This window comes from Chelonoidis abingdonii, chromosome 9 (assembly GCF_003597395.2).
Source record: "Chelonoidis abingdonii isolate Lonesome George chromosome 9, CheloAbing_2.0, whole genome shotgun sequence".
Lineage (NCBI taxonomy): Eukaryota > Metazoa > Chordata > Testudines > Testudinidae > Chelonoidis > Chelonoidis abingdonii.
In genome coordinates, this window is record NC_133777.1 from 46,603,932 (window position 1) to 46,628,355 (window position 24,424).

Sequence of the window (24,424 nt, forward strand, 5' to 3'; positions counted from 1 at the left end):
TAGCTTCCGTGTTAATGCACTTGGCAGGATTCTATGAAAGTTGCCAGGTCAGTGGTAAATGGGATTCTGGACTCTCCATGCTGGTGAGCACACTAACTAAACAACTGTAGGATTTGGCAACCTGCCAGCTGATGCTCCAAAGTGCTTGTTGCTCAAGAGTGGCTAATTTGAGTGAGGAGTTATTCAGAATGGTCTCAGGAAACTAGATGGGTATGTCATTCAGGTGATGAGGTCTTTGGACAAATTGCTTCAGAACTTGCTGGGCTTTCTAAACTGGAGTATAGTGGTTGAAGGGAAGACTAGTTCTCTTTTTCCAGTGTCTTGATACGACATAGCAGTCAGGGAGCTGACAGCACAGCAAGGCTCCTTGGTGGCACATTGTAGCGGCCTTAAAAAATGGAAACCTGGAATTGTAGGCTCCCTTGTAGTAGCTGCTGATCATGTTGAGGTATAGGCTTGTATTTCCATGTTGACTCAGAAGACTTTTTTGGCTCCTGACTTCCTTTGTGCTTCAGTATAATACTTTTGTATCTTGCAAGAAGTTATGGAGCTTTGTAAGTTAATAGGCTTGATTCACAGCCCCTTTATGCCACTCTGACAAACCATAAGGGCTACCAACTTGCTGGCTCTGGTGCTCAGGTAATACCTCTGGCATAAGATTCCCCAGGTGGCATACTGATATTGTTACAGCTCCACTCTGGCTTACATGCTTAAAAGCTCTCATTGCTGTTGTACTTCAGCTGTCCTCAGCTGCCATGTGACCCTTTAGGGTCTGTTGCAACCTCCTGTAGTTTTGGACCTGCCAAGTTTGTTCTAGAATCCAGGAAGTGTAAAAGGGGGTTTACAACTAACTTTGCTCCCCACCTCTTTGACCTTGCTGACTGTAGTGTTGTATGGATCTCTGCTGCATGCATGAATGTGGCCTAGTGTTTGTAAAGCACTTTGACATGCACAGATGAAAATCACTGTGGTTGTGTAAAATACAGCTGGTGAGTCATGCTCGCTTTGGGTAGGGTAAGTATCAAAGGTTGATTGTTTGTACCTTCAGTTGGAGTCTCCATGTAGGAGAGTGACAATTTAACTGCAAGACGATAGGTTCTGTCTCATGCTAGTCGCGCTTAAGGTACTGGTAGTTTTACCATGGGCTTCAAATGAAATAGGATCAAGCTTGTGTGGTGATTTCTGAATGCAAGAAAGAGGAGGCAGACATTTTTCTTCTGCTATTTAAATGATTTTTTTGGTTTCCTGGTGAGGTAAAGTACCTTAAAAACACATGTATCTGTTTTTATATTTAACTAATATGTAGCTTTTAAAATGATTTGTGCTGCCCTTTTTAGAAGCTTCAGAATATTAAATACATCATCATTTCATCCTCTACCATTTACAACTGTCTTTCTCCACACCCTATTTTTGAAGATGTAAGTTCAAGCTCAGATTTGTTTTGCTTGCTTGTTTATGCATCAGTGTCATTAGTGATGTTGGCACAACATTGGGAAGAAGAGCTGATTAAATGATGCTGTGACTGCAGCAAGCAGGGATAATATTTTTTTAGATTATAGAGCCCAAATGTTTTTAAAGTGTGTACAAATTTTAGCAGTGGTATTTTTAACTGAACAACTAAGTAGTAGATAATGGGTATAATTTTCAGACGTGCCTAACTCATGTTGTCTGTCAGTGGTACTTAGGCACAAAAGTCACTTATGTGCATTTTGAAAATGTTATCTTCTGTTTTAATACTGTACAGATGTTGAGCCTGGAGGGACATTCACCAGCAGGATATGACCATTTTAGGCTAGATCAGATTTTGGGGGTAAACTTTATGACAATCTCATGATATTTGTAGGTTATATTTAGCTAGTTTTTGCCATTAATTATGGAATGGAAAGTTATTTGTATTTCTTCTTTTGATAGTTATTTTCTTTTTAAAATGAGGTCTTCTGAAATTTTTTTGACTTCATAGCATAAGACTGAGATCCTCTGGAAGGGATCTAATACTAGGGCAGTAGAAAGATGAATGCCAGCATAGATGTCTGGCTACTTTTAGAGACTTAGTCAGCTTTGGACAGCCAAGTAAATAATTGTAGAACAAGCCAGCAGACAAAAGAGCTGGCTCAGCTTCTGACACGGCAGTGGGAATCCTGTCAGCACAAAACAAGGAGGGAGTGTTAGCTGCTTGTCAAGGGGTTGCAGTTCCGAAGGAAGGGCGGAGGGATGAAGTAGGCTCAGTCTCTTCTAGCACTATTCAAATCCTGTGTAAAGCCATCAGCTCTCCGACAGCCGAGGTTTCCCACGGCTCCTGTAGAAAGGGAGATGTGGGCTGCCTGTCTTCATCTGAAGAGAAATGAGATTTTAATTCTGTGGGTGGAAATGTTGCTTTTAGCAGACGGTTGGGTGAGAGGTTGTCTAATTTTAAGCATAGCTTGGCAATTTCTTTGGTTACTGGAAAGAGCCTCACTGCAGAGCAGATTACAGCCAGTTCAGTTCTGCTGCTGCTTTTCCAGTTCAGATCCCAGAGAATCCTCTTCAAACTCAGGCTGGTATGCTCAGCAGCACGCTATACCACTTTGATTGCAGATATCAAAGTGTGTACATTAATACTTGTATCCCTTCATCGGCTATAAATAATAAGGCCAGGATTTTCAAGTGCCTACTTTAAAAGGGCCTGATTTTCAGAGGGTTGGTGCTCAGTACTTCTAAAAAATCAGGTGTCTCAGGTTGTGTACCCAAAATCACTAGTAACTTTTCAAAATCTTGACCTAAACTTTTAGAAAGATATTATGTGTTTGCAAAGAGAAGCCCACTTAGAGTGATCACTATAAACCGGCTTTGGGAAAGGATGGCAGAAGTTCCATGGGTGCTGTGTTGCTTTAAATATAATCAATGCTGGGGTACTATTCAGAGGGGATACCTGGTAATCCAAAGGGATCGGAAATCGTGGGAACAAATGAATTGTATTACATGCTAAATGCCCTGCACCTTATTTGGAGCACTCAGTGCACACTTCATAATGTGGATTTCTAATTCCACTTGTGGGTCACCTTTAAAAAGCTGTCATGTAATGGAAAACAATTTTCTCTACTAGCAACTAAGTGTATCACATGTTCATTTAGTTCCTCTTTATTACAAAGAACTCTTGCATGAAAACAAGTTATTTGATTCTTAAGAATTTACCTGCTTGTCCTTTGAATTCATTTATTCCCCATCTGAATTCCTTATCCTCTCTTAGCTGTGCAGATGACTGATGTTGCACCACAGCTGAGGTCACCATTGAAGTTGTAACTTAAAATGGGAAATAAGCAGCCAGAGCAGATAAACGTCTCAGAAACAAAGATGCTATTTTTGTTAAATGTCCCAAAATTATACAGTAGAGAAAGACAGAAATAATTGAAATTTACTCTGTGGCCAGGTTTTCAAGATTGGGTGTGTACAATTGCATGCACATATTTGATGTTTATGCACAAAATAAGGTATTTGTGCATGTTCGTGGCCTGTTAGATAACAGAATGATATACCCAATATACAAGCATAATCGCATGCATAAATTAATTTGTGTACAGTTGTGCTCACCTGATCTCGAATTTCTGGCTCCAGATATCCTTTTAAAATTATCTAGGAGAAGTCAGTGTGTCTTGGTCTTCATGGTTCTATTGGCCCTGTTATCTTTGAGCTGTAAGGCAAAAGGATTTAATTTTTTAATTGGAATGCTCTGATCCAATTTCCAGGGAGCAGATTTGGTGCTGGTTAATATCCCATGCAACTCCATCTGCACGGGATTATAAATTTCAAATTTGGCTCAAGTGTTTGCCTTTAACAATGCTTGTAGCTTATTGTTCCAGTGCTGCTTTACAGGTGTACTAGTTAGACTAGGGGTACATCTACACTACACCTGGGATCGACGCTTTGAGATTGATCCACCGGCAGTCAGTTTCGCGGGTCTAGTGAAGACTTGCCAGATCAACAACAGATAGCTCTCCTGTCGACCCCTGTACTCTACCCCCGATGAGACGAGTAAGGTAAATTGACAGGAGTTTCTTCCATTGACCCCCCACCCCACCCCCGCAGTAACTCAACCTAAGGTACATCAACTCCAGCTATGTGAATAATGTAGCTAGAGTTGCGTAGTGCAGGTTGACTTACCATGGTAGTGTAGACATAGCCTTGGTCAGTGTTTTCCGAACGTGGGATGCCTCTTGTGTAGGGAAAGCCCCTGGCGAGTCGGGCCGGTTTGTTTACCTGCCTCGTCTGCAGGTGCGACCGATCGTGGCTTCCACTGGCCGGTTCGCTGCTCCAGGCTAATGGGAGCCGCTGGAAGCGGCGGACAATACGTCCCTTGGCCTGCGCCTCTTCGAGCAGCTCCCATTGGCCTGGAGCAATGAACCGGCCAGTGGAAGTCGCGATCGGCTGGACCTGTGAACAGGGCAGGTAAACAAACTGGCCCGGCCCGCCAGGGGCTTTCCCTACACAAGCAGCGTCCCAAGTTTGGGAAACCCTGGCCTAGGTGATCATGGCTGGGAAAGGCTTGTGTACCTTCAAGATGTACATGGGGAAATGTCTTTGCTGTGCCAGTGCAAATCTCTTCTCCCCAGCCACATGACAAAGCACAGATTGCTTGGAAAATTAAATACAATCAGCATTGTGAAATTGCATCGCCCAGTCTTCGGTTTGCTTTTTTTTCAAAGGCCCAATTCAGCAGTACCCCAATACTATGGAGTTCTTGTCTTCCACTGGTTTCCTGTGCCACTGGGAATCAGGCAATTACAGCAGCTGCACAGCTAGGAGAGAGTTGTAAAGGAATCTTTATTAAAAGGTGTAACTGTCTAATTCCAAATTCATGCATTTCGGTCCTTTATTTCCTCCACTTAATCTTAAGATCGCTAGAATAGGAAGCGCCTTCAAAACCATAGATGTTGAATTGTGCTATCTTGCTAGTAAGAGTGGACAGGATTTTTCAGCTCCTACAAAGTTTTACCAGACAACGGAAGGTGTGTATGTGATAATAATAACTTGGTTCTTACAGTGCCTGAGAGTTTGCAGCTCAGGGCAGTAATCCTGATCTTATCTGTGTTTTGTAGTACAACAGTTTTCTTTATACTGGCATCTGTTTCACTTCCTAGGGCTCAGCCCCACCCACAAAAGGAATTTCGGTTGAGTCTCTGATAATCCTGAAATCGCTTCTTTGTACATTTCCCATTAACTCAGTGTTTGCTGTTAACCTAGTGGCATAGGGTAGAAAAGGGTTTTTCACAGTAACATTTAGCTTAGTATCTAGACAGATATTTGTCATTGGGAAACCACCATAATGTTTATAATCTGTCTAGAAATACTAGGACTGAAATAGTAGTGATGGAGGAAGCAGATCAGGTTTGAGGTATGTTGGCAGGTGAGGCTCCAAGCCAATGTGCTAATGCCGCCTTACTTTTTGTGAATACTGAACTTCAGCTTTAATACACAATGGGATTTAAGTCCGACATCATAGTCTCATAAACCTTATCAGACCTCAGCTGAGTCTCGTTAAAATATTTAAATAACAAAGGTATATTAAAACTGAGAGTTTTTCCATGAGGCGAGTCTCATGCCTGAGATGCAGATGTTTTGACTTTTAGTGGTGAACCTTTAGGTCCTGGACCCTTTGAGTTGGACACAGGATTTTGGTTCTTGGGGAAATTAAGACTCTGGCCACTGTCCAGAGGGTTGGAATATTAGTACTCTTGAGTTCTAAACAGCTCAATCATGGGAGTTTTTAGGTGAATAATTTGGAGGTTTGGGGCTTGAAGAGGCTGGAATTAAAAACAAGTTGTTTGTAATTGTCAGTGACCTATTCCAGTAACTTATTTTTGAGGAAAGAGTTAACTCTGGCTTTTGTGGGTGGTAACTGAAACTGCTTTTGACATCTGAGCTCTGCTTTAATAAGATATTCCAGGTGGCTAGGAAGTAATCCTAAAATAGCCTATGCTCTAATTGCTTCTAAAGTCAGGCCTATCCTCTCTGGGGAGGAGCAGAACATTTTGATAGCTGATGAGCTTCAGAGGTGTGTTTGGGGATGGGGGCAAGGGGAATGGGGCAGGCAGCTTCTAGGGACAGCTTGCAGGCTGAAAGTTTTTCTCAGGGCAGGAACTATTTACTGAATTTTCTACCTTTCTTCTATTGATACATAATGTCAGAGAGCTGAGCCAAGCTGTAGGGGGGTTCTTAGTTTTTTTTTCAGATGTCAGAAATGTCAGGTGAATTCTTGTTTGTGATTTCCCACTTGGTAGCTATGGAAATGATTGTTTTTCAAACATCAAGTAAATTCGCTTGCTACAAAATGAGGGAGAAAACAGTAGCATATTCCTTGATATTAATTTTAAATAGTACTGGAAGGAAGCCAAAAGCATCAACTCCTGATCTATAAAACCCCCTTTTGATGCCTGGTGGAAGGAGTATTGATTTCTCAAGCTCCTGCTGTTAATGGAGAGAAGGGTCTTCCAGCATAGAGTAATTATGTTTTCCGAGAAGGAGTGAAAGTTCGAGATACTGAAGCTTATGCAGAGCTATATCCTCCGTGCAAGATGCCTTTATGTAATATGTAGGATCATTTATTTATGTCAGTAATTGTGCAGCATTCTCATCTATAATTGGATAGCTATTTGTTTTCTTCCTTTTGAGCTCAAGTCACTAGCAGTGGAACGCTATGAAATTCTGGTGGCTGTTGGTGGCTTATGTGAAATCAGTTGATGGATCATGGTCTGTTTCCTAGTGAACTGGTTTCTGACAAAACTGCCTCACAAAACTGGCATTGCAATTGTTGCTGCTTTGTATTGTTGATAGTCTTGGCAGGGAGGCCACAAAATGGTTGGTCAGGAAGGTAGTCCCTTCAGATCGCAGTCAAGGTGCATGGGCAGGGGAAAGTTTGTCTGTTGTTTCCCATGCTGTGGACCTGTTCTATGGATAGACTTTATTCTCCAGTATTGTCAATTTATCTGGTACTCTCTACTAGCCTGAAATTCACTAAGTCCAGTCTCCTTGTCCCTTACCTTTGCACTGGATTATACTCTGTTGCTTCCAGAAGCAGCCCTGATTGCATGGAAGGGAGAGTTATAAGAATTTGGTCTAGCTCATCATAAAAGAAGCATACCTTATGCCCTAAGTCCCATGTACTGTTATTTCCCCAGGTCTCGTTATCTGGGAGCTTCAGTACCTTAGTCTCTCTGCTGCTTGCTATGCCAAATGATGCCCATCTCATCCAGCCACTCAGTTAAGCATTGCAATGTCAGAGTTCAGCTGGCCTTTATCTCCTTTTCACTAAAAAACATGGAAGTAGTGATGCTTTCTCACCTTTGAAGTGCTTTGAGATCTAGTGATTAAGGGGCACATAAATACTGCTACTTTGTGTTTTTTATATCCTTGATGATGTCTCTGATAGAATTTAAACTTCAAAATTCTAAAACTAATGAGAAGTAGATTCTTCTTTAAAATAAAGAATGTTTTTAATGCTCCATGCAGTTTTCCCACAGTAGTTCTGCCCCTCCCTCCTCAGTTGTAAACTGTTGTCAGTGGAGAATTGTTGGCTAATGTGTGCCACATATAAAATATATATATGTGGTTTAATTTGCTTTTCACACTTCCTCTCTGCCTGGGGAAATTTATACATGTTCTCTTGCCCTCTCCCCTCCTGGATTTAAAAAACAAAAATTAGTATAGCAGGTATGGCCAAGTATTTTAAATGTTCCTATAGTGAATTTGGGTGCTTTGACTCTTATATACCCAACTTTAAATGGGGGTCTGCTTTCAGAAGGCAGATGCTTAACACTGTCTGAAACACAGTCCCTTAAGTTATGTCAACTTGGACACTCAAAATCACTAGTCACTTTTGATGATCTTGGCATGTGTGTTTTATTCACTGTTCATCCAGGTTTTTAGTTGCTCTTAGTTTTCTGGCTTCTCATCAGCGGGATGTTAGGAGCAGCTGGATGTTATCATAATTAGCAAAAATATGTGTTTTTAATCTCTGTTAGCCAAGGACACCCAGATGAATCCTCCTGTGAACAAAACCTGTCTTCAGAACTCTTCCTAGAGAGGGATGGGAATTGACCTGCTGGAATAAACAGCTGACATAACAGAAGTGGCAATAATCCCCAATTAAATATCTTTCAGCTGATGGGGCTCACTGGATAATTGACTTTCCAGCAGGAATTACTGGCTCAAACTAAATCAGCGGGCATTAGAGCAGCCCACTGCTGTTTTTAAAGGGAAAATGTAGCTTTGCCTGTCTTTGACAAGTGCTATTCATCTTTGTAATTCAATGTCTATGTCACTACCAGATGACTCCAAGATTTCAGATGTTAAAATAACTCTAATTAAAATGTATTTTTGTTCTGAAATCTCTTCACATATTCAGTGTCTCTTTATCTGATAAGGTGCAGTGCATTTGTAACCAGAATGGCAGGTGCCACTTATAATTTACCAGAGCACTTGATTGAGTGGCTGGCTGTGCCAGCGGCGGCTACTATTCTATGGTGTTTTTGGTTTAAAGATGGCTACACAATATACTGTATCACCCTTCTGTTACCACAACTGTGAAATAGCCAGATGCTGCCTTTGCTATTTTCCAGTTCTGCTAACTATTTCTCTGTAGTGATTTGCCAAGCAAGTGGTGTCCCTATAATGCCTAATGAGAAGTGCAGCCTTAATCCAACAGAGTTGAGCTTTCTGTCTCCATGCAGGAGATCTGAGTACAACAGTTCCTTAGGCTTGTGCATACCAGGATTGGTACAGATGGTCCCAACCTTATTATACACTATTTCCCATCCCTTTGACCTATTCTTAGACCTGCTTATGTTGGAATGTCAGAGCAAGCCAGGCTGCATGTTTTCCCAGCCTGAAGTAAGGTAGTGCTGGTCAGATGGCTAACAGAAAGGATGAGGCTCAACATGATCAGGTTGACAAGAATGGATGCTTGGCACCTGCTGCTTTCAGTATGGGCTCTATAGACCATAAGTAAAAATGCACCTGTGTAAGGATGGTTATACTGTAAGAAGCTTAATTCTTGAACTTTCTCCTTGTTTGGCTTTGAACAATGAAGTGAACCTGGCTACAGTGAATGAACAGATCCCCCACTTCAAATGTTAGATCACTGATGTCTAACAGGTGGAAGAATGTGCCATTAGAGCTGGTCAGGAATTTTCCAGCAGCTGAGCTAGAGGGGACCAGCTTCTGGCATGCAGTCAGAAAGTAAAATTGACAAGAGTCTTCCAGGCAGATAGCTGGCAAACTGAAAAATTCTGCCTTGAGGCTCCCAACATGGGATTTCTCTGGAAGTTCCTTCCTGCAAAAAATTTTGCATTTTTGACTTTTCATACAGATAAGAATAAATTTTATTTTAAAAAATATTAACATTTTTGTGGGAAGGGATTTCTATTTTCCAGCCAGCTTTTGTGGCCACATTTGCTTGGAAGCTTAATTAAAATATGACATGATTCTCTGCTTAAATACTTCTCTCCATTTCTGTGTCCCCTACACCAGAAGTGCCCTCCTCCGGACGTGTACTCTCCATTTGAAATTGCCACCCATAGCAAGGGCCCTCTCCCTATAGTCCACTCATCCTCTCCTTTCTGTTCCCTTAGAATGGAAGTCTGACTTGGAGTGAAGAAGCTGATGGAGGCCGAGGAAGAGAAATCTCTCGAGATTTTGCCAAGGTAAGTCTGTCTGACCATTGAAATTCACTGCGTGTGGAGCTGGGGTTGAGGGAGATAACTTTCAGCATGTTCCTCCCCTCTGTTTTGTCGAGGGATTACTAATCCCAGACTGTTCTGCTGCAGCTTGTGGGAATGTGAAGGAGGGACTGTGTACACTGAAATTCACTTAGCAACGTCTGTGTCTGGGGACCGGTAGGGTTAGGCCATGTTATTGCTTTTGATGGCTGAAAGGCAGCTTTCAATAAAAGCTCCTAGCTATCAGTTATGATATTTAACGCTTCTGATCAGCAACCCTCTTCGGCTGGTAGTACAGGATTCAGCTTCTTGAAACTGATTAGCAATTTTGAACTGTGGCAGCAGTGTGTGTCCTGTCAGACAATAAACAATGTGTTTAATTTAAACTAGCCCTTTTTGAAGGTGTGTACCTAATTGCTGTGCAAATCCAGTGATGCGTTTCCTTCCCAATAGCTTAGTGTGTGAGAAGAGGTAGGCAATAGAGGAAATGACCCAATAAACCCATTTTCTTGTAGAATAGACAGACTTTGAGTAGCTAACTCCATATCTTGAGAGAAAGACAGACAGACATGTTAACCCATTGGTGCTTTGCTTTTCCATTGATATCCTTCCGTAACAGAGCAGCTATGGCCAGCAGAAGAAATGATTTCCACAACTACATGGACTTCATTTCTCCTCCACATGCAGGAGTTTTTGTTCCTTGGGACTTTTTCTGCTAGCAGTACTGGCACTGTATGTCTTTCAGCCAGTCATGGTATATCCCCCCAGTATCTGCCATAGGTGAAAATTGGATTTGCTGTGGAACAGTTGCATGATTCTCCTGCCTCACCTTTTCTGAAATATCAGAGGGTGATGCTAAGTAGAATTTGTTTTCTGAATACATCTTATATGAAACTTTTTGAGAAATATTTAATCCGAAACACTGGATCTTGAGGACATTTTGGCAAAATATATCTTCAGAACATTGATTCTAGGCTGATTGCGGAGGTGAGTGAGAGTACTTATTTCATAGGAGCATCTCCCACCAGGCATTACTTGTTAGCACAATTTGAAAGTTCTGTATCTTTTCTTTCCCCTCTCCCTTCAAGGCATTTCAGGGATTGTCACATCAGTGGAAAACTCAGAGGAGGGAATAACAAGATCAGAAGTTGCATCTCTTTGGTGCCTTTAAGGTGTGAATTGGAGGCGCTAGTGTGCTCTGAGGGCTGATCTACACTATAGAGGTTCAGCTCAGCTTGCTACACTTCAGCCTGGTCAGTGGAGGAGACCAGAACTCTAACACTGATTTGCCTCTACCTCTGTGGCGGCATGTTGTCCCACCATCACGTGAGGCCCAGTACAATATATAGTGGTCTTACCCTCTCTGTCTGCCCTAGCTTTGGTTATACCAATATTTTTCTTGATTTCCCCAGCTGTACGAACTGGATAGTGACCCTGAACGGAAGGCATTCCTGGATGACCTCTTCATCTTTATGCAGAAGAGAGGTGAGTGAGCCATTTGCTTTATTTGGATAATATAAAATGGGACAGTGCTCTAGGAGCTGGCTCAAAAGAATGAAGCTGCCACTTGAGCTTGCTGATCAGGTGGGAGAACAGTAGTATGACCTAAGATACTTGTTTTGAGAATAAAAGGGCTGTGTAAAGAACTGTCCTGTCCTTGAATCCTGGATTATAAGGACATGACCAGTTTCCCTACCCTCACTTTCACTTGCCTAAAAAAAGCAGACTCTAGGATCCATTTTGGAACAATTGATTTCTGCTTCTTATCCTGCAACAAACCAATTTTTGAAACATTCACATAAATCTACACCCTGTCTCAGAATAAGCTGCTGTGTTGACACTGATCACCCCCAAGAAGCCCCTGGTGTCTTATTTTCATGCTATACATCATGGAAGATGTGTGTGAACACCCACTCTGTTAGACAGGATCTGCATATAAAGTAGGTGCTCATGCTAATGCCTAGAATCTGCAATATGGGGGCTTGGAAAATAGATACAAAGCACTCTTTTTATTTTCTTGTTACCACACTGCATTCCTTAGACTTGGATTTCTATTTCATACATTCTATTCAGCTGAGCCCAGGAACACAGTTTAGAGGAAACTGTCATGCTCTTTTGCTGTCAACCACTTTATTTTGTGGTTTTTCTCATGACAGAAGTAGGGGGGTGGAGTTGCTCCGCTAGAATATTTTGTAGATGTCTTTCTAAGTATAGTTCTGCCAGTTGAAGAAGAATGATTAATAAATGCGTACGGATACAAGAACATAAGAATGGCCATCCTGGGTCAGACATTGGGTCCATCTATCCCAGTATCCTGTCTTCAGATAGTGGCTGGTGCCAGATGCTTCAGTGGGAATTACAGAACATGGCATTACTGAGTGATCTATCCTCTGTCATTCAGTCTCAGCTTCTGCAAGTCAGAGATTTAGAGATACACAGGGCATGGGGTTGTGACCCTGACCATCTTGGCTAGTAGCCTTTGGTGGACCTATCTTCCATAAACTTACCAAATTATTTTTTGAAACCAGTTATGCTTTTGGTCTCCACAACATCCTCTGGCAATGAATTTCACAGGTTAACTCCTGCGCTGTGTGAAGAAAGACTTCCTTCTGTTTATCTTAAACCTGCTGCCTGTCAACTTAACACACAAACCAGGGGTCACAGTGATGTGAAGTGGTAAATAACAGTTCCATATTCAACTCTCCACCATTTTTGATTTTTTAGACCTCTATCATATCTCCCTTTAGTAGTCTCTTCAAGCAGAACAATCTGTCTTTTTAATCTTTCCTCATATGGAAGCTCTTCCATACCCTTAATCATTTCAGTTGCCCTTCTTTGTACCTTTTTACAATTCAAATATCTTTTTTTGAGATGGGGCAACCAGAATTGCACACGGTATTCAAGGTCTGGGTGTACCATAGTTTTATATAGAGGCATTATAATATTTTTCTCTTTATGACTTCCTAATAGTTCTTAACATTCTGTTCACTTTTTTGAATGCTGCTGCACATTGAGCAGATGTTTTCAGAGAATTATCCATGATGACTCCAAGTTTCTTTTTCAGTGGTAACAGCTAATTTAGACCCAATTATTTTGTATGTATACTTGGGATTATGTTTCCCAATGTGCATTTCTTTGCACTTCTCAACATTGAATTTCATCTGCCATTTTGTTGTCCAGTCATATGTAGAAAACCATCATCTGAGGTTGAATTGAATTTTCCTTTCAAATGCCTTTTTTCCCCCCAGAGGTTGGTAAAAAAATTGGCAGTCTTTAATATCTCTTTTGCAGCACAAAGAAAGTTGAAGTAACATTCCTTTGCTAGAGAACTGTAATGTGCCATACTTGGTCAATTTGTCTGTTATGTTTTAGGCAGATCTGTCATTGGAACAGGAAGATAATGGCCTCTTTTAGACATGCCAAAAGGACTGTGGGCTGGCAGTGAAGAAGTTCTGTAAATAAAAAGTGCTATGCCACATTCTGGTCCTTTCATTGTCTCAATCTGCTGGTTCTAGGAACTGGCATAGTGAGCATTTAACATATAAGAGGGAAATACCTTGCCCTCCGCTTACTCCCGTCATAGTATAATGTTCTATAACTGACAGCACTAGAACCAGGAAACCATCTCACTTACCTTAGGGCTCTTACAGCAATGGTCACTACCCAGGTTATTTCTCAGGAAATCGAGTAAAGAATTATGGGAAACATCTGTCTTCTGAAGCTGAAGAGCAGCCAGTTGCCCTTTAACTGCCTTGCACTGGAGTTTGGGCCTCACCTCCCCTTGGTTTGACACTTCACCATGGTATTTCTGGGATACGTTCCTTTCTTGAAATTCTCAAAGGCTTGCAGAAACATGATGAGGATGGGGGAAAGGGTGGCCCCCATTGCAATCACATTTCTGGCTAATTGCGGGCATATCTGCTGCATGGTTTGTACCTCATCTGTCTTCCATAGCTTTGCTGTAACATACCACACCCTTTCTGATGTTGCTAGGGCTTCCACATCCAACAGTGTGGGAATTTACTCTTGTGGCATTTTAAAAGCTTGAGCCCTGTTTCACTGATTCTGGGTCCTCCGTGGGCAAAGGTTTAAGAAGTCCTAATTAGTTTGTATTTATGACTGTTATCTGCATGTTTTAGTCTAAATGAAGAAACAAGAATATAGTCCTAGAAGAGTGTGATTGGCAGCAATGGAAAACCTCTTGTTACCTTGAGAGAAATCTGCTCACTACCTCAATGCCTTCTTCCGATTACTGTTTAATTATTAACTAGCAACATGCTCCCATTGCAGAGGCTGAGCCGGTCACCAGCTGGCTGTTGTAGGAGTATAGCTTTGAATCAGCTGTACATTGCCAGTGTTTTGTTTTCTTGCTGCTCTTGTTTTCCAGAAGGATATTTAAGAGGACATGTTAAGAGCACTACCCATAGTGGGAGTTAAATTCTAGAGTGCTGTTTCCAATCTTTCTGATAACTCCTACGACTGACATCCATTTAGTGCTGCTACGCAGAACAAGCTAGATTGCAAGTCATATGGCTGGACTGGTATTTGCCTGGGAGCCATTGCTCCTGTGACAACCCCCTAAAAAGTTAGTCAAGAGACTCTGTGGAGTTCAGTTTGAGATTGGTGTACTGCTCACAGTGAGTTTTCACTCTAGTATTTTCCTGTGATGCCTTCAGTACTGCTAGCAGCAGCTGGAGCAGCATATCAGGCAAACATGGACATATTTGTACACACACTGATGGACTCTGGCATGCTCCCAACATTTAGTCACTCTCACAGCAGAGTGGACACACAGATTATTATGAATACTTGTCTCTTTCCCCTCTGCACTCCCACCTAACACACATCAGTCTTCTTTCTCATTAAATATAAACACCTTGTTCAGAAAGAGCCCGCCAGAAAGAAACTGATAAACTGAGGCGTTAATGTATCTGGGAGCTGAGAACAAAGTGCTATGTTTCTGTGTCTGTCCGTCCGTCTGTGTGTGTTCCCGTCTGTCTGTGTCCAGTTAATTTATACCTCAAATCTAAGTGGGAGTGAATGCAGCTCTTTTTGTCAGTATAATTGGTATAATGATGGGGATTTTCCTGCCCTATTACAGAGACACTGGATGGTGCTGGCCCTTGTTTGGGGTGTGTGTGAGGGTGGGGATGACAGGAGACTGCTAACACGTTGATACTGGAGGCCTGATGTGAAAAACAAATAGCAGATTTCACAGGAGCTACTGAAGCGCTGTGAGCATGAAAAGACTTGGCCCTTGGTGCCATGGCTTGGAATGTACCTAGAATGTGAAGCCATGAAATGGGTTTAATGCAGATCAAATGTGCAGGTCTCATCAGCCTCAGAGCACAGCAGGTTGTCGCAGAATGCTCCAGCTGCAAGTGATAAAATGGCCCTTCAGTGGCAGTAATGATGGAAGAGGGAAATGAGGGGAAAGCTGTAACTCTTCCTTTGTTGGGAGATTTTTTTGGTATGTATTTAGGTGAATTGTATTCTCCATAGCTGTGACAAGGCGGGGTGGGGGTGGGGAAGGAGTTCAGACCATCAGGGTGACTGTTGTGCAGAACAAACTCTGAACTGGCTCAACAATGTGACCAATCTACTGACATCAGGCTTGCCCGCATGAGACATTAGTGCATGGCAAGCCTGGGTATAAATCTACAATGCACTAGTTTACTGCACAGTAACATCCTTTATGGACACTGCTACAGCACACTAAAAGTTCCAGAGTGCTCTTCGATACATTTGTGTTTCAAAGTGTCCATGTGGGACATTACTGTGCAGCAAGTGGGCCCTCTAAAGTCAGACACTGACCTTCCATGCACGAACCTCCCATGCAGACAAGCCCTTATCTTTACCTTGCTTTAGGTTGCTGCACTGCTCTCGCACTCTCCCCTTCTAGACTGCGTCTTCCACCTCCCTTCGCTGTGGGAGGGAGAAAGGTTGGGAAGGGCATGACTTCCAGCTCTGCTGCAAAAGGAGAGAATTTTAGGGATATGAATGTTCACATACAACTAGGCATGGCACTGACAGGCACTGAGCAAGGCTCCTCACGTAGTTTTGCTAGTGCGTCTCAGTCCTGACCTATCTGAGTCCTTAGCAGAGAATGATACTCCTAGCAATCTGTGTAGCAGTATTGTGGCATGGATAAACATCCACAAAGCAGTAGGTTTTAGACCTAACCCCTCTGAAACACATTTGCAACTTAAAATGAATCGGAAAAACAGTTCTCCAGAGAACTGTAAACACCTAAAACACTGCACCACCTACATCTCCTCCTTTGCTTAAGAGGGGAGGAGATAGAGGCATAGAAAAGGCTGGCAAAAGAAATGTATGTATGTAGTGTAGTTATAGCTGAGTCAGTCCCAGAATATGCGAGAGACAAGGTGGGTGGCATATCTTTTATTGGACCAACTTATCTTGGTGAGAGAAGCAAACCTTTGAGCCACACAGTGCTCTTGTCTGGGTCCTGAAGAAGAGTTCTGTGTGGCTCAGAAGCTTGCCTGTCTCACCAGCAGAAGTTGGTCCAAACAAAGAAATAAAGTTATTTCTGTGGGTGTGTGCTCTGCACTTCCTGCATGTGCTCTTATATGAAATCTTTAGCATCTTCAGGGTCTACTTTCATTGCATGATTGATCTCATAGAATGTTGTTTCACTGACCAGAGAAATACACCCTAATTGCACTCTGAAGTATATTTTACCTTTTTCAAAACCCTGCTAGTGCACACCTTGCACTGGATGTGTCCACATTTAGTGTAGATAAGTTCTATGGAACCTACCCCAGGTGGTCATAGACTTTGCATTAGGTACACAATGATGGTCTTCCTCATGACACTCCTCTCCCTCCCCCCACTTCCCCGTTTTCAACATATTGCCATCAAAACTTCTTGGAGGTGTTCTAGTATAATGGAAGTATCTTACTGGGATTATCACTAGTGTTTTGCAAGAAGTTACTCTGGAGAAATGACTGTGTGTGGAAGAGAACTAACTGAATATTGTGGTATAACTCTCTGAGACAGCCTAAGAGATTGCATGTATTAGCACATCGGAAAAGGCTCCTTTTGAAAGAAGGCTGTTTTGTTCATTTAAAGTACTGCCTTTGTTATGATCTCGTAAACCCTCTCTGATTGTACAACTCTGCTAATTCTGACCAAGGTTACTGTGTGACCTTGGTTTTCCCAGGTGGTTTGGCCATTCTGTTTTTGATGTGCATATGCATAGGAGGGACTTTGTAAGCCTGAGCATGTGGTTTTAATTGTTTCCTTCTGTCATGTGCTTTATCTGCACATTTTAGATATGGAAATACTCATGGCAAATACGTGGTATTGACAAAAGCATTAACTGATGGATTCTTTTATCTATAGGCAACACTGGTGATTCTTTTATCTATAGGCATACACGTGTCCAGGATATACCCCCTCCCTCTGCCCTTTCTCAACTTCACAAGTTTCTTTTGCTCTTGCAGGGATATCTTGGTTTCTGAATAAAATAAAGTAGTTCTCTAAATTGGGTGTAAATTCTCCACGCCTGTTTGTCAATGTTAAGCAGACAGGGTAAGTGATTTTTAGGGCAGATATGTCTCCTAGCACCAAAGCAGAAGGTCCACAATGGAGAAATCTCCCTCAGCATGCTACCCCAGAAAGAAGAGTTCCCAGTCATTGCTCTCAGGAGAGATGAGTTGTGGGCAAACAAAGAATGAAACACTTGGATGTTCTGATTTAAAGTAACAAACCTCTGTCCTGTGCTGCTGAATTGTTCTAGCCCCTGAATTGTATAAATTTCTATCTCACTTCAGGATTTATTTCATTCACTGAATCGGCTACTTATTTTGGCCAATTGATCTGATTTAAGGAGCTGAGGACTGTGGTAACTGAATTCCTGTGTAAAATGATGGATAGGTGTGAAGCTGGGCACATCATTTACTCACTAATCTCCCCATTATTGATTACTTGTTTGTGTGTTAGGAGGAGTTGTATATGCTTTTATTTATATTGCATTCTTTTGTAGGGGCCTTGAGCACTTAAGGAGGGAAGGGTCACGCAGTATATGATATTAATGGAATCATAGGGCTAGAGAGGACCGCAAGGATCATCTAGTTTAACCCCTAAATTGCACAAGGAGTTTGTAGGAAAGCAGGAAATTGAACCTGGATCTCTCTTGTCTCAAGCTGACATCCTAGCCACTGCACCATCATTCCTCTCATTAAGGTTGCAGAGTTAGTCACTCAAGTTAGGAAATTCCAGAATGAAAATCACCCATTCAACCTTAATAGACATAGAAGTAGTGATGCTTTCCCACCTTTGAAGGGGCACATAAATACTACTACCAGTCCCGCGGTTTCAGCGGTAGTTTGGCGGTGGGTGCCCAAAAGGCGTGGGACTGATGGATCTCCCATAGAACTGCTGCTGAATCCGTGTGACTGCCGTGCTTGGGGCAGCAAAAAACATAGAGCCACCCCTGCCTCTGGGACTCCTGCCCCATCCACCCCCCCCCCACACACTCCTGTTCCCTGACCACCCCCCAAACTCCCCTGCCCTCTGTGCAACCCCCCTGCCTCCTTACTGGGCTGCCTGGAGCACCAGCGGCTGGCGGCGCCACAGCTGGGCTGTCTGGCTGGAGCCAGGCCACACTGCCACCACCAAGCAGCACAGAGACGGGTCAGGCCAGGCCAGGCTCTGCCCCAGGAGCTCACAGCCCTGTCACCCAGAGTATTGCCTCGGCAGCGAAATGAGCAAGCTGAGGCTGCAGGGGAAGGGGACAGCCGGGGAGGGGTCGGGGTCTAGCCTTCCGGGCCTGGCGCTTGGGGGCTGGGCATGATGGTCTGGCCAGCAGCCTATAATTTGCCCACCTCTGTCTTAAAATAACCAGTTGGAGGACTCCCTGTTAAGCTTTTCCCTGTAATGCAGAATTGAGGATGTAAAGTTCACCTCCCGCCTGGCCATGAGGAATTAGATTTTGGCTTGTGAAGAGTTAATCTATTGTCCCATAGCCTGGATATTAGTGATCCAAATCCTCTCCTCCCAAAGATCTTCTTTATATTGGTACTTCCTAGTCATTGTGGATGCTCTGGGCTTTCTGGCTTCCTAGCTAACTTGGCAGCCTGTTTCTAATCAAGTGATTTAATGACTCTTGCTGTGCTCAAGCAACTTAGAACCTAGCCATTTGGATACTGTGGTGATGAGGGCCTTACAGGTACATAGGCAAATACAAAAAGGCAGAACGGTTTGGCATGGATTCCAGACCCTCTGTCACAACCCATAAGCAGCTGGCCTTAAGTTGCCCAGCTAAGCCTAGTTGTGGCTGTATGTCTGCTCCGCTTCCTTCTTTCCTTTGCATTTCTTCCAAATGTATTCATGTGTCCACTTTGACTGAGGAAGAGTTCATCTCCCACCTTTGCTTGTTAGTCCAAAGGTCATAGGGGTGGAAACCCCACCAGTTGCAAAGCTGTTCAACATCTGGCAGAGAAATGGGGAATAGCAAATATATTGGACCCAGCTGTGTCAGTAGTAGTTGAACAGTGGGACTTTATTTGATCTTAATGTGAAGAGCAGCAAATTTCCATGGGACCTCGACTGGGATGGTAGTGCACTTGGCACTGGGATGTAGAAGCCCCCTGCCCCTATCAATATAATAGGATTGTGGTCATTGGGCAAGTGTGTGCACAAGCCAGGTAGGCCGCCTCTGGCTCAGCAGCTGAAATCTGATAAGGGGCCACTGACTGTCAGCCTCACTTATTGAGGAGGGAAGCAGAGACCGATGGCATTTCTAGGGGTCCAGATAAGAAGTGGACCTCCTGTCAAATAGAACATGATTAATTACCCTCAGTCCCAGCTCCTGCTTTGATAGGAGTTTCTGATGATCCGCAGGCTTGCAGATCAGGTGGTGACATTCCCATTGGGAGGTGAGAATGCCCGCTGTGGAAATGCAGCAAATCTGGGGAGAGATTAGATCAGTGATGGCACTGGCAGAGAGGGTCCTTTATTCTCATTTCCCCATAGCTGCTTTTCTCATTTTAACATCGAGTGAGACCTAGGGCAGCTTACACAACAGAGGTGACAATGGAACCTTTCATGTGGAGGAAGTGGGAACAGTTTGACTGCTGCATGCAGGGTCTCTGGTTCAACACAACTAGCTCTGCTTAAAACCCTGGATTTTGTGCTTGGCGATGATTCTAAGCAGAGCAGGAGCCTGGAATGGAGACTTCTGATGTTAGTTGCATATTGCTGACTAATTTAATCAATGGACTCCATTTAGAGAGAAGAGGAATAACAGGGATAGTGCACATGTAGAAAGTACAACCACGTTCCCCCTCCCTCCCCAACTAATTTAGTTTTCATTTCATTTCGAGATTCAGTTCCTGCTTTCCTCATTTTTTAATATCTCAACAGGCTTGCTCCGGCCTGTTTCACAGGCCTCACCGTCTTCCTTCTCCATTCCCTCTGATCATCTGGTGCTTCTGTCCTACCCCGTCATGCACTGTTGGTGTAAGTGTCTGCTCCCCTGCAGATTCAGAAGTCTAGAATAGCATCTCTTCCCTCATCTTCTATCTGTATGCAAGTTGTTGAAAACTGTCTTCTCTTTACCTATTCATTTCTGTTTCTAACTGTGAAGCATTTTATTACAGTTTGTACGAAAGACATTCTGCAAGATAATATTGCATGGTGGCATCCTTTTCTAGTGTCTGTCCCTCTAGAAAGGGAGACTTTAAAGAGGCATGAGGGACAGATTTAAAGACTACATCACTAGGAAGGGTGTGAAGAAATTGCCTGGGGAATTGCTGCGACAAAGGAAGGGTAATGACCTCTCTTAAATCAAAGCAGGTTAGGACTCCCAAACCTGGCTGAGCAACGATCTCTCAGAGAAGTGTTGGCACAGGGTAAAGAGGAGAAGAAGGATGGGTCACTGCTCTGGTCGAGTCCCAGATTAAAATACCACAAAGACCAGCCATCTTCAGGCATGTATAGTAGGGGCGGGGCTGAGGGGTGGGGGAAAGGAGGGAATATTTTGCTCCAAAATGTAGATCTTGAAACACGTGGATAAATTACATTATCCCCAATATACAGATGGGAAGATTAAGGCACAAATCAGTAAAGTGATTGGCCAAAGTCCTACAGGAAGAAGGCAGGAGAGCAAAGAACTCAGGTCTCCTGACTCCCTCATCAGTGCTCTTTCCATTGGACCTTGTAGACTCCTGGCCACCAGTTGTAAGCATACCTGTTAAAAGAATACCTCCAAGGTTCTCTTCTTCCTCACCCCCCCCGCTCCAAAATTAGGAAAGAGCAAGCCAGTAACTCAGCCCCATATGCTGCTTAAACAAGGGATTAAACAAAGACTGTGAATGGCTAGCCAACTACAAAAGCAGTTTCTCTTCCCCCCTTGGTGTTCACAGCTCAACTGCTAGAAGAGAGCCTCATCCTCCCTGATTGAACTAACCTCGTTATCTCCAGACTGATTCTGGCCTGCATAATTATACCTGCTTCTGGAAATTTCCATTACATGCATCTGACGAAGTGGGCATTTACCCATGAAAGCTTATGCTCCAATATATCTTAGTCTATAAGGTGCCACAGGACTCTTTGTTCCTTAAACAAGGGAGACATTCAAAACCCTCAGAATAAAACCTTAGCTTCTGTATATTTATTCAGTTACATTCTCTTGAAGGTAAGAGAAGGCTTTCGGAGAAGGGAATGGTATGGTTGGGAAGAAGGGGCTGCAAGGGTGACTCAGACATAACTACCGTCATGATTTTCTCAAGAAACCCTGATTGTAGTTACAACTTTCCTCCCCTTTGCAAAAATCTACCTGCCTTGGGGCTGTTTGGGGGCTTCTCCTTTTTTCATCTCCTCAAGTTCAGGTGTCTTGCAGAGGATTTTGAAACTGAGGACAACTTTGCCCCTCCCTATTTGTCCATCCATCTCCAGAGATGCCAGGCTCAGCCCCCAGCTCGCTTGCTTCTCCCACCCACATTGTCGTGCTTTCTACGAGCTTGCTTTGGGAGCGCCCTTGCTGGATTGATCCAGAAGAGCCATCTTTTCCTGTAAATCATTTTTCAAGGCCCACCTATGCAGTGATCCCTACAAGTAATGACTAGATTGTGTGGTAGTCAGGGAAAACCAATCTAACCTTGCCTTTAAAATATAATATATACAAAATAATAATATGCCATTGAAAAAGCTTGACTCCCATTTTCCTGCCCTTGATCCTTTCTCATATTAGAGGACAGAGACAATCTGCCTGGTTGTCTATTCAACCTTTAGCACAGCAGAGCCCCCATTTTCATTGGGGCCTGTGGCCACGACTGCAGTATGTAGACATTTGTGTTCCTCAGAATCCCATCATGTCAGTTGGGCAGCAACCCTTTTCCATGGGATGCAAATGCCTCACTCTGTTGTTTATTATAGTGCCTAGGCCCCAGTCTGATTCTGATTACTCAGTATCAGAGGTGAGGTGGCCTGGGGTTGCGTAGTGAGTTCACTTCAAGGGAGGAAAAGGTAGTTATTCCTGCAACAACTGCGTGGAGAGGAGCCCCACCCCCCCTTCTCTGATTTAAAGGAGGCCCCACAGCCAATGTAGTGGCTGCAGAAGGCGTTTCCTTGAGCTAGTAGAATAGAGGGAGACAGGCTGGAAAGTACAGTAAAATGAGTTTGCCATCAAACAGCAACAAGTCTTATGCTGTGCCCCAGGTCAGTGACCTTTCCCTCTGGAATTCTCCCCTCTGACCTCCGGATCATTAATCCTGATGCTGCCAGATGACAGTAATCCATCATGGGCCCTGACAAGGCTTGCAGCCGACTGTGAAAGGAGCGCTCTGCTTCAGCCTCCTCCTGTCCCGTGATGCTGCTCGTTTTTCGGCCTTTCCTGTTCAGAGCTGGAGGTTTCCAATAAAGACTTTATCACCTTTCCCTTCCTCTGAAAGGACTGGGGGAGGGGGGCTCAAAGAGCAGCCTTTCCTCACTTACTGTCTGCATTTTGCAATCAGCTCCTGTGAAATGTGCTGAGCTCTGGCTGACTAAACCAATGGAGAGCACCCAGAGTTTACGGGAACCCAAAACACAACCCCTTTCGCATTCCCTGGCTCATGCAAGTTAAGAGAATGTTACTCAACATTCTCCTTTTATGGAAAGTCCTGTAGCATTTCATAGAAAATAACCACTTCCCTCTATGCTATGGTTTTAGCTTTCCTACAGAATGTAACAGAAAGTGTCTCTCTCTTGTAAAACTCTGCAGGATGGTTAAAGAAAATCTATTAAAAATCTCATTCTGTGGGTTTTTGGAGTCTTTTTTTATAGATTCTTATGAAGTTCTGTAGGATTTTCCTATAAGGGTCCTAAGTATCAGAGGAGTAGCTGTGTTAGTCTATGTCCACACACAAAAAAAGAGGAGTCTGGTGGCACCTTAAAGACTAACAGATTTATTTGGGCATAAGCTTTCATGGATAAAAACCTCACTTTTTCAGATGCATGGAGTGAAAATTACAGATACAAGCATGTCTTTAAGGTGCCATGGGACTCCTAGATTTTTCTATAATGGTCCTATTTTTAAAAGTTATCCAGAGGAAGGGAGTATTTCCTGGTGGTTACAGCTGGCTACGGGAAGTCAGATTTGAGTTCTGTTCCTCCATCAGCATTTTGACTGTGCCTCAGTTTCCCCATCTGTAAAATGAGGATAATATTTTCAGAGTCCCTCTGTGAGGTAGGTGAGTTAATTCATTAATGTATGTAAAGTATTTTGAGATCATGGGTTGAGAGGAGCTAGAGAGGGTGAAAAATTATGGTTTTGGCTAAAGCTCAGTTTTTAAAAAAAATATGTAATATCTCAGTATTTCCCCTTGCCAGCCCCTTGTTTTCCTGAAGAACCTTATTAATGTCCCTTTCTTTCATGTTCCAGCTGTCCCATCTGGCCAATGTCCAAGCATAGCTGGATGAAAGTCCCTTATGAGCGAGCTAATACTATTCTCTAAATTGGATTGGGGAAGAGTGGGTGGTTTTGAGCATCACAAGATGGCCTCGGGGGAGGAGGAGAGGAGAGAGAAGTGCTCCAGTTCTGCCCTCCCCTGTCATTGCTGACCAAAGAACTGGGCTCTGATATGGACTGTAGTATCATCAATGCAACTTTTGTAATTATCTACTTTGTTGGAATGCTCTGGCATTCCATTGAAAGTGGCCACCTGGTCAGAAATATGTATCCAGCAGTAAAGGAGTTGAAAACAAACTCTCTTCCTATTTGTGAGGTGGGATGAAAGAGGGATAAATAAGATTTTTATTTACACACCCTGCCCTGCAGAGAAGTGGAAAGTTCCCAGTTCAGTGTCTGCAAGTCCTCCAAGGAAAATAAGCGAATAATTCATTGACATAAGCCACCAGCTCTATTAAAAAAGGACTGTGGTGAGAAGGTGGAGCACATGCTGTTGCCAGACTGCTCCTACAGAGTTTTCTGTATGGAAATGCTGTCTGTGTCTACATGGAACCTTTAACCATGCTAAGTGAACTTCTTTACAAATCTTAACACAGTTCAAGCTGACTTTGGCCTTGTCTACACCAGAAAATTGTACCACTTTACTCATCCTGTTATAGTTAAAGTGGTATAACCCCTCTATGTGGACACAGCTCTAGTAGTATAAAGGTGCTTGCCGTATGGGAAGGAGAATAAGTTATCTTGGTATAGGGCATATTTATGCTGGCATAATTGCATCTACCCTGGGAGTTGTACTGGTGGACCTATACTAGTGAAAAAA

General features: G+C 43.1%; 1 protein-coding gene across 1 annotated transcript in view; it reads left to right on the top strand.

Annotated features, from left to right (window-relative positions):
- The window catches only part of ARID3B (AT-rich interaction domain 3B), a 47,518-nt gene that overhangs the window by 5,344 nt on the left and 17,750 nt on the right, over nucleotides 1–24,424 (top strand). Inside the window, exons 3-4 of the mRNA XM_032799763.2 lie at nucleotides 9,603–9,674; nucleotides 11,102–11,174. Coding sequence (XP_032655654.1) covers nucleotides 9,603–9,674; nucleotides 11,102–11,174 — 145 coding nt within the window. The remainder of the gene's footprint in view (nucleotides 1–9,602; nucleotides 9,675–11,101; nucleotides 11,175–24,424) is intronic.